Consider the following 13,634-nt stretch of genomic DNA (forward strand, 5'->3'; position numbering starts at 1 on the left):
CCTGCGCACCACAACCCAAGTACGTCCCACTGGATGCAAATCCTGTGCTTTGCTTGGCTTCGTAGTAGGACAGCAGCCAAGCAGTTCCCTCCTACTTGGACAAAAAGTGGTGACAGCAGATGGCACTGGCATTCGCTCTCTCCTTCCTCAGCCCTGGGAGACTTTTCCATAAATGAGAAGAAATGCAGAGAAGTTGTACCAGGTACTTGGCTTTTAAAAAAATTGCTGGGTTGATCTTAGTGGTGGCAATGCAGTGGAAGGAAGCTCTGGAGTAATAAATGTCACATTAAAAATATTTAATTTAAAATTATTTTTTCTCCCTTCCCACTTTAGTGAGAAGAGGTAGCACACACACACACACTTACATACGCACATTCCTCAATTATACAGCACCTATCACATTTGGAACACACCTAGTCAGTCCAAGTAGGAAATGTTTGCTTTGTATATAAATAATCTGCTTAAATACAGTACAATGCAGTAAAAGGTGACCTCACCATTATTCAACTGTTATAAATATCAGATCCTGACTGCATAAATATTGCTTTTTAAAAAAGAAAAAAATAGTATTAGAAAACTATTGTTCTTGTCACAGTTTTGGAAAATGTGCACCACCGAGTATTAAAGCTGCTTTCTATGCTGGTGAAGAGAGTTACAAAACTAAAATGAAAGAAAGGAAACCCATTGTGTATTGGAAGAACAGAATCCTGCATAGGTTATGCATGTTGCCGGGGGAGATCCACATATACGACATTTTGGTGAAACACCACGAGAGGAGAACATCCTGGGAAGCCAGTGGGAGTCACAACACTTGACAATACTTCTGTCACCAAATGCCATGCTTGCCTCGTTCTCTCCGCCACGCAGAGGGATGGTGTGGGACTCAGTGCACCCCACTGGCTTCACACAATTCACATTCTTAGCAGCTGGCCCCAAAAGCTCATCAATGCCACCCCCACAGCACCGAGAGAGCTGCCCCAAGAATGCACCAGCCACATGTCCGCAGCCTCCAGCCCCGGCCTCGGAAGTGGCAATTTTCTCCACTCCAGCCCTGGTAGCAGTGGCACCTGAACTCCCGTCTCATCTGGTCCCTCTGGAGATGGCTCAGGGTTCCTGTCACAGACACTTGGGTCTGGCTGCCACCTCTGAGTGTGTGGATCCGGAAGGACATGGGACTGAGATGCAAGTAGGTGTCAGAGTCCATTCTTCGGCGAATGCAGCGGCCGTGGTTTTGGCAAGTAATCTGGCTGCAAAGTTTGGTTGCCATAGTCACATTGACAATGTAAGGGCCTAAGGTGTTAATCAGGTAGTCTTGAATCTTTAAGCAGTTGGTCTGGAGGGGTGGGAGGGGGAGAAATATATATTGAAAGAGTAAGTACAAATGCAGGGGGGAAATCTATATAGCTAGGCTGAATCTAACAAACTATAAGAATTTAAAGATGTTATGATCTTGGTTACTCAGCTTTGACTAGTTCTTAAATGTCCAAACAGCAACCAATGTAAAGCAGTTCTCTCTCTTGAAATTTCCCATTGCTATCAGTGGAGGAGACTTGTAGGCTTGGCCCAAGATACCTTGCTGCCTAAGGGATGAGAAATCCCACAGCCTTGGCATGTACAGAAACCAACCCCCACCCTTCCCCATCTTTTATTCAATGCATATTAACTTCCTTTCAGCCTCCTTCAAAACCTAATTCCTCCAAATTTTGGCCAGAGCTAAGGACAAAGGCCTGGTTCTGACCAGAATTGCAGATCTCTGTTCTGGTTGCACAATTTCAAACTGTAGCTGGAATAGTAGTTTCATAGGATTGGGTCCTTCTCCATACAAAACAAGACCTGCATATAGAAAAGCAGGATGTCAAGGACAACAGCCTTGCTCTAGACATCCCTAATGACCTCCCTAACATCTAATTTTCTATGTGCAGTGTGTGTGTGTGTGTGTGTTTACACAAGAGTGTGCATTCACGTGATCCCTGCCCTGTGACCTGAGTCTGAAATGGTACAACCCAGGTTCAAGGCCTCTAGTATAAGAAGTCAGCCAAAAACTACTTTAGGGTACCACCTGGACTGGGGTCTGATGCTTGTCTCTAAACTCCCCACCTCAACACAATTTTTAATCCCTTACTCTCTCAGAAGTAACGTTTCAAGTCCGACAGGATGTCATTTCATAAATAAAAATAAAAGCCCAAGGGTCCCTCTACAAGTCTTTCAGCACCCAATAGCTACAGGAACACCCCCCTCATTATCCCTTTATCAGGCAAAATGATGCTGAACTATAAGCAAAAGAGATGAGGGAGACAGAAAGTAGAAGACACGCCGTTTCAGGCACTGCTGTTAAATTACCCGGTTGCGAGAATAGTCTGACTCTCCCCAGAGCACAATCCCGTGAGCTCCCATGGCTGCAGCCTGTCCGATGGTATACACCAAATCTGTCTGGAACAGCAATAGAAACCGGCACAAATAAATCTGCAGGAACAGGGTAGCTGACAAGCTATTTCTGGTGAGACTATTTCCCTGAAAGTGTTTGTCATACATGTGGAGAGCCTTGAGTCTGTCAGGTTTAATACCCCCACCATCTTTAAAAAGAAATATTTGCAAGGTTGACAAATCATGTTATTCAGTGGACACTGACATTTCATTTTTCAGCCTTTAGGACAGTTACCATAATCTCTAGAAACTTAGAGCCAATTCACATCCTGCCCCTTAATCAAGGTATGTGTGAAATCAAACCCTGTGCTGCATATTTGCAGAGGTCATTGGGACAGGCAGCAACAGCTGGCTCCTGATGTTCAAGAAGACAGGGAGCAGTCCTCAGCTGTGCATCTGTTCGGTTTGCACGCCACCTTCTACCAAGAGAAATGACGGCTAAGGCAGCTATTGAGTTCAAGTGATTTTTCAACTAAGCTTTAGTGAGACCATTAACTCCTCTGTTACTACTATCCCCAGGAAGAAGTGAGAAGTCCTCAACAGGAGAATAGTTCCAACCAGTACAGAGCCACTTCCTTACCTACCAATTCCAACTGGCAGGCATTGTATTTAACTGTATTTAGACAGCAAAGCCTACATTCAAGGGTTGAGTGTGGGCCGTCATTGAACTGTGGATTCTTGTTGACATGTGGTTTATCTTGTTGTGTGAACTCAACTGCACTAACAAACCATGGCTTGTTAATCATAAATAAGCCTAAGTCCCCGGACATCCCAAATCATAGGTTCTCTTTCTGGGTTATGCACGGTGAGTAAGCCCTGGCTTGTTAGTGTGGCTGAGTTTAAATAACACAATAACTCATATTTCAACAACAACCCACAGTCCAATGGACAACCCACACTCAGCCCGTGCATGTGGGTGATTATGCTGTCCGAAAGGAACTGTGCTCTCATTCTCTGGAGACGCAGGGCTGGTTCTCCCATGAGGCAGGTTGGGTCTCCTGCTTCAGGCAGCAAGCCTGAAGGTGGGGTGGATCCTAGCGGGGCTGAGGGTCCCGATGCTGCCACTGCCACCCCAGGCCGTTCAAAAGGTTCCGGTTTGCTTCACTGGCCAAATGCCACAACAGGAAAGCTGCAGTCGCAGCTCTCTGGGTCTGCACTTGATGCTGCCACCGTGACCCGTTCCTTGCTCTGAACAACGCATAGGCAGATGGCTGTGCTGGAGAACCACACGAGGCTGCAGCAAGAAAATGCCCAGCACCGCTCTCAGTGGGGCCACCTGACAGCTCCTCCTGAGGCATCCCAGTGGCTGCTCGGTACTTCCTTCGCTGTGTCCTCCCCCGATCTCCTTCCAGAGAGCAGCCTTTGCAGGTCCTTCCCAACATGAAGGCCCACCACCACCACCACCACGTTAGGCCATCTCCTAAAATCAGCCCTACACTGGGGCACAGCACCTGCCTTGCACGCAGAAAGCTCCTGGTTCATTCCTTGGCACCTTCACTTAAGAGAACAGCCAGGGAAAGACCTGTCTCTGCCTGAGACCCCAGAAGCCACTGCCATACAGGCTGGCTGAGGATGATGGGACATGTAGCCCAGCTCATGTGCGAAAGCTGGAATAGACAGCACTGGGCTGGAAAGCAGCCTTCCATGTTCCCAAGAGGGATTCCCAGCTCTACTGCTTATATTGATCTCCCAGGGCAGAGACACATGGTCCTCCTTTGGGTCACTGGCAAGGCAGCTGAGTCCTACACTTTGGCACTATAGGTGTAGCTTGTACTCCTTTTCCTTCTTCATTAAAAGTGAGGATCTGCAGAAAGCTAACCGAGTGCATCATGCTTTCTATTCTTTCTCTATTTTGGAACAGACACTAAATATAAGCAAATTTAATTTTCTATAAAAAATATCAATCCCACTGGATGTTGCATACATGATTGAGTGCAACAGAAGTCTGTTTCGTGTGTAGATGCACAGGAGGTAAGTGGAGGTCATTTTATACCCAAACCTAGTCACTTCCACTTGGTGCAACAAAAGTGCTTTATCTTGTGAACCACAGGAGTTAAAATCAAACCTAAAGTGCTATGGAAAAGCGTGTACAACACATCAGTAAAGCTAGTTTTAAGGCTGAATTACACACTAGGATGGAAAAAATCAAGACCCATAATGGATCTGTAAGCCTGCAATAGAGCCCAAAATTATTTGACAATTGTTCATGCAGACAGACTTATTTCCATGTAATCAGAAGGAAAGCATGGCCAGTAAAATGATGTGAAATGTGAGTGCAGATATTAAATGCTCAGCATTAGCTCCATGTGTATCGGGTTTAACAGCATATGTCGAGGAGTGATGGCCACAAGCTGATGGAAGGGAGTTAAAAGAATAACAGGAATGCTGGAAGAAATTATTTACAAACCACTCTAGAATCATTTGAGAATAGTAGGATAAAAATATTCTAATAAAATACCCTGTGAGTAAAGATTGCATTTTAATCTTAATAAAAGTCTCTCCCATTAGCCCTTTCACCCTTTGGTGATTCCTATTTGGTTGCAGTACTTATGATGGTAGCTAATGCAGCCCTCAAGTCTGAAACTCAAGAATTAAGTGGCTCCTTCGCTCTTTCTCATTCCTGTGGGCTGTAAAGTTCCTTGCTTAGTCAGCTTGAATTCATCATACATTTCACGAGCAGGAAGAAAGACTCAGTCTTGCTGCTGACATCATCAACAAGTCTACAGGACTTAAGCCAGGGTGCAAAAACCCTGCCCTGCAGGCTCCCACCTGAGCTTCACCTTGTGGCCCTAAGATGCCTTGGATTTCCCCACCACCAGTGAAGGGAAAACAGCCTGCAAGCCGGCCCCATGGTCCCTCCCATAGAAACCTCATTCCTGAAAGGCCTCTGGAGCATCCTAGGAATCCCTGCAGAAGGTTCCAGTGGCTTCCTAAGCAGCTCTGGGAATGCTCTAGGAAGGAAACTTCCATGGCAGAAAGCATGGAGCCCATTTCTCAACTTTCTTTCTCTTTTTTTCAGGCGGTTGTATCAGGGGCAACACCTTGATGCTGCGATGTGAACTAGTTGCTGTCGCTGTGGGTCAAGGATCTGCTGTGCTAGGGGGAGGGTGAATGGGGACTGTACGCATCGAGGTATGTGAGTGGTGTGTGCACGCATGAATGTACATGCTATACGTCCCCCTTCACCCCAGCAGGTGTCCAGTATGACCCTTGGAGCGAAAATGAATAGGCACCTGGCTTAAGGCATGGTGGGACCAAGCAGCAATTCTCTCACCTGGGTCAGCTCCTTCAGCGTGTAGGTGTAGAAGGGCCTGGCATACACAAAGACAGGTAGGGAATGTTGTATGGAAGGCAGCTCAGCGACTCTCAGGGCTTCGCCCAGTTTGGCCCACACAAACTTCTTCCCCTGGGGGGAAGTTCTCAGCACTTCCTCCATGTAGATGGAAGGGTAGAGGGCCTTGCTGTTCTCCCAAAGCCAGATCAACTCATCGTTGCGCTGTACCTCCAGTGGGGGGCAGTGCCCCGTGAAGTTCTCAAAGTCATCCAAATAGTGATAGTTATAGCAGTCGGGGAAGAGGTAGTAGCCCCACAAGCCGTGGGGACGCAAAGACTGGGCAAGCCGCAGGGTGTCGGACATGAATTTCTGTGCGGCTGTCTCAAACTCCCACCTGGCTTGCATTTCTACCTGGTAGTCGGACAAATGGGGGTTCTTCTGCCTTACAAGGTAGAGGGACATGTCTCGATAGACGTTTTTCTTATCCCAGTTCCGCACCCACTGGGGCCTCCAGTTCTCCCAGTCGATCACGGAGAGGCCTGCAAAGGAGCCTGAGGGCATGGCAGCAGCGATGTCACGTCTCATCTTCTCCACGTGCCGTGTCAGGCTCGTGTTCTGCGGGCAGCCGCCATTGACAGCTGTGGCTGGCACAGTCGTGTTCAAGTAGTAAGGATACAGGCCCAGTTGGTCGTAGTAGAAGATGGTGACATTCCCACCCACAAAGGCTTCCTGGGAGTTCACGAGAATGCTGTAGGAGTCCAAGTCGAGGGGCACCTCATAGACCGCCGAGCATCGTGCCGTCGGGGCGTTCCAGGCCACCAGGAAGGGGCTGTCCCTTACAATTGGGGGCAGGGAGGGCTTCAGGTTATAAGCAGCTGTGGCAGGTAGGTCTGGGAACAAGAACAGCAGCAGCAAGACGGTCTGGTGCCTGAGGGACTCGCATAGCCTCAAGGGTGTGGCGGTCCACTGTGGCGGCCTGGCTGAGCCCAAGCTTCTCGCATGGTGTGCAACGCTACAAGGAGGACAGAAGGACACATCAGTGTGATGCAGACGTGCTGTTGCGTTATCCGCTGGCCGTCATTTTTGACACAATCCTCCCTCATTCCACTTTTCCCCCAACGGAGCAGGACTACTCTGGAATCATAGGAGTGTGAGAGATGCCAAAACAGTTCTGGGCCAAAACGGGCCTTACTTGAAAGGCATGACTAGCAGCTCTGCCTTCTTTTCATTTTTACTTTTCAGGGGGCACAGGTCCCCTGACTGGGATCCCAAAGTCCTTCAGCCACACCAGGACCTCAGTCTGGGTCCTTGTCCTTATGCTACAGTGGATAAAGGCACAACTGCTCAAAACACAATGAGCGGGTCGGCATGAGGCCTTCACCCTTTGGCTGGGTAAGCCGCTCATAGTGGCTCCTCCGCCCTGGGGCTGGAATGTGCCCAGCACATCATGGCAGTTTTCCCCTCCGCCTCCCTCAGTCCTCCCGCAGGTATCCCAGCATGCACTGCTGGAGCACCAAGGCTTCCCTCTGCATCCCTGTTAGCCTTTTTTTGCTTGCCATGGCTAGAGTCTTTAAAAAGAAAAGAAAGAGATCATGGAAACAGGATGTCCACCCTGCTTCATTATCCCATTAGCTATTAGCCACTCTGGTTCTGTAGAGGGTTTTCTGCTTGGCCTTGTTGAGTTGGCTGAGTTTGCATGACACAACTGATACCTGGTCAAGCAAGCCGGCCAACAAGCCAGGGCTTGTGGGGCAGTTTGTAAGCCAGCCTGGCAGCATGCCAAGCCCTGGAGGCTTAGTCACAGCTTGGCGTGTCCTGCGAACCCAGCCATTGGCAACAGTGTTTGTTCTGGCCCTTTTGGATTGCAGATGTTTTTATCTAGCATCCCGGTGCCCGAAAGCCTCCAGGCAGTAAAGCAGCAGCACACCCTGCTCCGCTGCTCTGTCATGCCAGGGCCGACAAGCCCCTGACAAAGAGGGATTGCTTTTAAAGGGCTCCTTCCCAGCCACTGGGCGCCATTCTCAAGGGAGAGGCCTCTAATTGCCGAGGCTGCCAGAGGGGCCCCTCCAAGCTAAGTTGCTGAGTAATTCAGCGTGTGCCACACATGAAAGCGGGGAGGGGGCACTGGTGGCTGCTCTTGGGAGGATGCTTGGCTTTGGGGCCGTGAATCAGCCTGCTCTGCTGTGTCCTCCACTGGAGAAAAGCTGGCCTGATTCTGCTGTGTTGCCTTGGCCAGGCATTGGCATGTCTCCATTTGGAATGCAATTCCTTTTTCTGAAGAAAAGGAGAAAGGCTGGCCCCCAAATTTTGCATTTAGGGCTTATAAAGTATTACGACTCTAGGCATTCTGGCTCACCACCACCAGCAAACAAAACCCAGGAACCGGGGGTGCTCTCTTCAGATTCCTCCTAACGTTGTGGACTCCTCTTTCCCCTCTCCTGATGTTTTCCAGCTTAGCAGGGCCAATTCCACTGGGAGCTGAGCAGTCACATTAACCTCCTTCTGCATAGGGCATGGAGCAGAGATCCAGTGATTACAGCCGTCTGTCACTGCTGACCTGCATTAAACTTACTTTTCCCCTGGAGGTGAAGCAAGTCTTAGTCAAATGCATTATCCACTAATGTCTGGAGTTCTCAGAAAGCCTCATATGACACGATGTAGCAGAAATGGCCCCAAAGCCAGAAAGACCCTATTGTCTGGTTTCTATAAAGCTCGATTAAAGGTTTATCCTGTGCCCTCCAGACAGAAACCGGGGAGGGCTGGGGATGAAACCATCTCCCACTTGGTTAGCATGCAAAGGGTGTACTTACACCGGGTCTTGCAAGGGTTCAAAAGTACATCCTGAGATGGCCGGGCATCCTACTGTACGGAAGAGTTTCTTCCAGTGTGGGGAGCTAGCTGAGGGCCGTCCACTATTTGATGAGCTATCTGATCCAAGACAGGCACAAACTCTTTGGAAGGAGAGTGGTGGGTACCTTGAAGCTGCCACTCAACATTTAGGACCTGGGCAATGGACTTAGGAGGTACACAGCTCACCTGGCGAGTCTTCTGGACTGTGGTGAGATGCACTGTATTTCTACTGAATGGTTGTAAATAGCGCAGACAGCTTGAGCTGTTGGGCTGGGTAGAAATGAAAATGAAATAATTTATAATTCTTTAAAAATGTGCATGTGTACATTTGCATATGCAAATGTGAGGCAAACCACGACCCTCTTTTGCCCTCCTTTTGTAGTGATGCAATGCATAAGTGGACACCCTAATCCAAGTCCAGCTTCTTGTTTAGGACAAAGCCATACCAAGAACCCATGTTTGCCAGGTTCACACCATCCAAGCCAAAGTTGCAGCCTGAATATGAAAAAGCTGCCCAGCGCACACTGCAACCCTCCGGGGTTAATGTCAACCCAGCCCCAGGGGCCTGTGGTGTTTGTGTGAATGGGGCCACTGAATAGGACTTCTTGCTTTGTCAGCCTAAACACACTGGGGGGGGGGGGGCAGGGGGTGATTTTCCAAAAAGAGAAGACTACATAAAACTGATCTAGCTCCATTGTTGATCTGCAGTGCTGGAGGGTTTATGGTCTCCCTGCTGTGACTTAGTTTTCTCTTTCACATTTATGGCAACGCCAGGAGGGCATGAGAGGAAGGGGAGGGAAAGCTGTTGTTACTCTTCCTGCCATCTCCCTGTTCATCAGCCCACATCCTCCAGGAGAGCCTTCATTCTGAACCGAAAAGGCTTTTTAGCTGCGGGTACATCAACTCTGTTTGAGAGGAAAGGTATCAATACTGGGCTCACAATGGGAATGTTTGCTTGATGGCCATTATGCAATGATCCCTGCGTTTGATAAGATGCCCAAGAAAAAATAAGGAAGAATTAATACCACCTCCGACGAGACATCGGTTAGTTTATTTGAGGTGCCAGATGCAGGCAAATGAACCTTCTCTTCCCTAGTTCAGTCTGCCATTTTACTCTCCTAGAGAAGTCTTGCAAAGAACCTGTAGCTGCTCAACCTGCCTCTAGTCCCAGGACCCTAACCCCAAAATCCACGAGAAGGCCAGGCTTGCAGTGGTACAAGCAGAAATGCCACTAACCAGCCAGCCCAGGAACAGAATCGTTCCTGCCCCAGGTTGTGAGGGAGCCATTACTTTTTGCTTCAGAAGCACTAATGTTGCCTTTGGGAATGATTAAGAAGCAATGCTGGATACAGAGCTAAGATTTCCTCTTTAAGAATGTCAGCCCTGAACACAAAAGGTGGAACAGAAAGCAATGAGGTGGAGAAACGTTTACTCCCAAAAGTAAGATTTGGCTCTCTTAGATTAAAGGAAAAAAATAACAGGCACATACTACCATTCTTCAGTCTCAGAGCCATAGCAATTCATTCACTTGACTCCAGAGACCCAGTCAGTCTCAGGAGTTCTTTGATATAGTGAGTAAATGTATATCAGAGGCATTTACTACAGGGATGCCATGCAACACCATTCAAGATTTACAAGCTAGTTTCCCTCTGCTCATAGCAGGAATGTATGTGGCTCAAATCTCAAGTGTTACTTTCCTCAACAGTAATAGTAGTTAATTATAGTGCTTTCTACTTAAATGCCCCAAGTGCTTCCCATGCATCCCAGTAATTTACAGAGCAATCCCTTTAAGCAGCTGGCATTGTTATCCCCATTTCACAGATGAGAGACTAAAACTGAGAGTAAGTTTCGCCTACTGCCACTCCATGAGCTTAGCAAAGGACTCAAGAGATTTTCCATTCCTAACTCTTAACACAGCACATGCTAGTTCAACTTCGTTCTAGAAGCTTCTTAGCCTGACAGATTCCTAGAAGTGATGAACAGACCCAATGAGGGACATATAGCAGAGCAGGAGGAGAGATGGCTACTTTCATGATGGAACTTGTGGCAACCTAAAGAAGACCTTTTCTAAGAAGCCTACTATGCTAAAAGTCTACACCTAAGAAACTTTTGGAAATATGTTAAGAGACCTCCTTCTTGGCTCTGACCTTTGTGGGTGAGTAAATCGGTAAAGAACAAGCAATTTTAATTTTGGATATTCTAAAACTGGCATTTAGCTCCTCCACCAAGGACTTAGTTGGGGTGGATTTGCATCCTCCTCCCCCATTGAGGAGGATGCTGGGGAGGTACAGCTAGTGGGAAAAGCTAGTTCCCACTGCTATCTGCCATCAGTAACTGGAGATAACAGTGGTGATACTCCTCAAGCCACCCAGCTGGGAGAACAGATGCTATGTGGGGAAATGGTGAGCTCTGATCTCTGATAACAGCAGGCATTCTACTGCCCCTGGCTGCCCATCCTGGGTCTTTCCTGGGGGCATCACCCGAGGCTGCCCTGGCTGGATGCTTCCCATCCCGCCTCTGAATCACGTTCTAAATAAACAACATCAGCCAAACTATTGCAAAGGCACCAAAGCCACAAACACTTTGGAATTTTGGAATATTTTCTTAAATTAGGCGTTTTGTGGTCATGGTGCAGCATGGCTCAAGGTAATATGGATTGTCCTAATTTTACTTACAGGAGTGTTTTGCACGACTTGGCAAGGATGCTTAAAGATGCTGTGGATGTGTGATCACAAGATTCACGACATAGGCTTAAGAAACAAAATACAGGTAGACAACCAGCAATTAAAGCGGTCACAGACTCAATCACTAAAGCTGCAGTCTTTACACACTCCCAATATTGCTATAAAGGGGAAAGGCATGGATTTCATTTAATTGAGGTAATGTTGTGTGCACTATTCTTTAAAAGGGATGCCCTGATCCATGGGAAGCCTATCTGGATTTGGGAACAACATTATTTCATGAGGGCAGAATAAAGTTTGTTTGGATGTGCTGCAGAAAGTGTATCGTACACTTGGAAGCAGCTCAGCATTACGTAACAGCAGTAACCCTCTCCAGCCACTCCACCTGCACATGGAGGAACACACAAAATGAGTCACCTCCTTGCAGCTACAGGGTGGGACCACCAGCATCAGTGCAACTTTCTCTCCAGGGCCAACAGCAGCTATGGGTGGGGACGCAAAAGCTTAAGCCTCACCCACCTCCTGGTTCCACCCACCTGCTACTTGCGGCCATCGCAATTCAGGCAAAACTTCAGGTGAATCCATCATAACATTACTCTTCCGCAAAAGGTGCAGGGGGTTGACCATCTCGGTTGTAAACAACATGGTTAGACTTGTCTGCAAAGGTGTTCCTGGGGCTTAGCAAGTCCTGATTTTGATAGAACGTTTGCCAGAAACCCCCGGGGGTGGGGGGGGTAGCTAAGCTGCTCCATCAGCCTTCTGCAGCCTGGTGCCCTCCAGAATTTTTGGACTCAGCATGACTATTGCTAAGGCTGGGAACTTTCATCTAGAGCAAAGCGGGAAGGCCAGGGGGCTCTATCACAAATGGCCATTAAATCACAACAAGTCCTAAGTGGACAGCGTTGCCCCTGGAGCCTCATTTTCAGGCACTTTGGGTAGCAAGAAGAAGGATCTCTGGGACACTGAGGTTTTGGGATCCATCTCTTTTAGAGAACGCTCCAGACAGTTATTGATTCCTGCAGCTATCAATCCAGGAAGAGCTTCTAGTGTGACTATTACCAGTGAAGAAAGCAAGCTCCCACACATTACTCTTTCTCCAAAATCATCTTCGCTCTGAGCATATCTTTTTCAAAGATTTAGTACTGTATTTATACCTGAAAAGCCCAACAATAATGTACTGGGCTTTTTTCTAATTTACAGAATCCTAGTTTATAGAATTGCTAGGCATTCCTAGTGCATGTCGGGAGAAGTGGGGGAAGTGGAGACTGACCTACATGAGAACTGCAAAGACAACCACGAAGGGGTCTGATCTTTGGTGTGTCATGCCAGAAATAAAGCTTCCAGGACCCATGCCCCCCGGCCAGCAGGTCTATTCTCTTTCATTCCGACCACTTGATGAGAGCTCCGAACCGTTCTTATCAGAGAATAAATTAAGATTTGATCCTGTCAGGAAGGGCGCCGGTTCCGGCTCTGTTTCGCCATGTTTGTGTCATGCAAAGCAAAAAGGGAAAGCCTGTGGCCAAGATAAAAGCCAAGTTAAAAAAAAGATAACCCTTTCTCTTTTTACTCCGTTCACTGCCACCGTATCCTATTTACGCTCCACTCTTTTCCCGCATTTTCCGTATTTGTTAGAATACAGACTGATATTTGATCATCTCTTTTTTTTAATAAGATTGGGATGGGGAACCTGAATTAATCCAAATTGGTCCTACGCATCTGAAAAAAGAAGCCGCGAAGTTTTGTGTTTCGTTTTCATTGTATCAGATTCGGGTCTCACTTGCAGAGAAGTAAGAGGCAGGGAACTCAATATTATAAAAACAGGGCTTCGGTGGGAATAATGCTTCAGCATGAACTCTTAAGATGGCTTTTCCAAAAAGAGCTATTTACCAAACCCTTTATGTGAGGACAAAGAGATTCATAAAAACACAAAACCCTCGTACAGCCCAGGACACGTGTGTGTGTGGACATAAGAACTATTCTCCCCCTTCCATTCGTCCAAAAAGGGGATAAGCCCGGCTGGCTTAAGCCGGTGATGTAACCCTTAAATTCCGGAGAGAAGGAAGGAAGTCACATAAATCCAGAGGCTGCGTAAACTATCTTTACCACTGACAAGTGAGTCACAGGAAAGAACAATGAAGAGACTCCCGGGAAGTTCAGGCACGAGCGCGGCGAAGGCGGCGCGGGATGGGGCGCGGGGGGCAGGCCGGCGGCATTTCCCCCCGAGCCGCGACTTCGCGCTCGCTCGCTCGCCCGCTCGCCCCGGCGCCGCGCCGCCCTCCCGCCCCGCGCCTCCCACTCCACCGGCCGCCGCTCCTTCGCGAGCGGGCGCCGCGGACGCGCGCGGCGAGCCGGCCGGGAGGCGCAAGGACCGGCTCCCCCGGGCCCGGCGCAGCCGCTGGCCAACT

The 13,634-nt window shown here is 48.3% G+C and overlaps 1 protein-coding gene across 1 annotated transcript in view; it reads right to left on the reverse strand.

Moving 5' to 3' along the window:
• Window positions 1–943: 943 nt before the first annotated feature.
• The window catches only part of LOC123034258 (hyaluronidase-1-like), a 13,480-nt gene continuing 789 nt past the window's right edge, over window positions 944–13,634 (reverse strand). The window contains exons 2-4 of the mRNA XM_044451496.1: window positions 5,699–6,710; window positions 2,341–2,430; window positions 944–1,333 (exon numbers count right to left, since the gene is read on the reverse strand). Of these exons, the coding sequence (XP_044307431.1) occupies window positions 944–1,333; window positions 2,341–2,430; window positions 5,699–6,710 (1,492 nt within the window). The remainder of the gene's footprint in view (window positions 1,334–2,340; window positions 2,431–5,698; window positions 6,711–13,634) is intronic.

The sequence above is a fragment of the Varanus komodoensis genome, unplaced genomic scaffold (genome assembly GCF_004798865.1).
Source record: "Varanus komodoensis strain SLA01 unplaced genomic scaffold, ASM479886v1 scaffold6_2, whole genome shotgun sequence".
NCBI classification, from domain to species: Eukaryota; Metazoa; Chordata; class Lepidosauria; order Squamata; family Varanidae; genus Varanus; species Varanus komodoensis.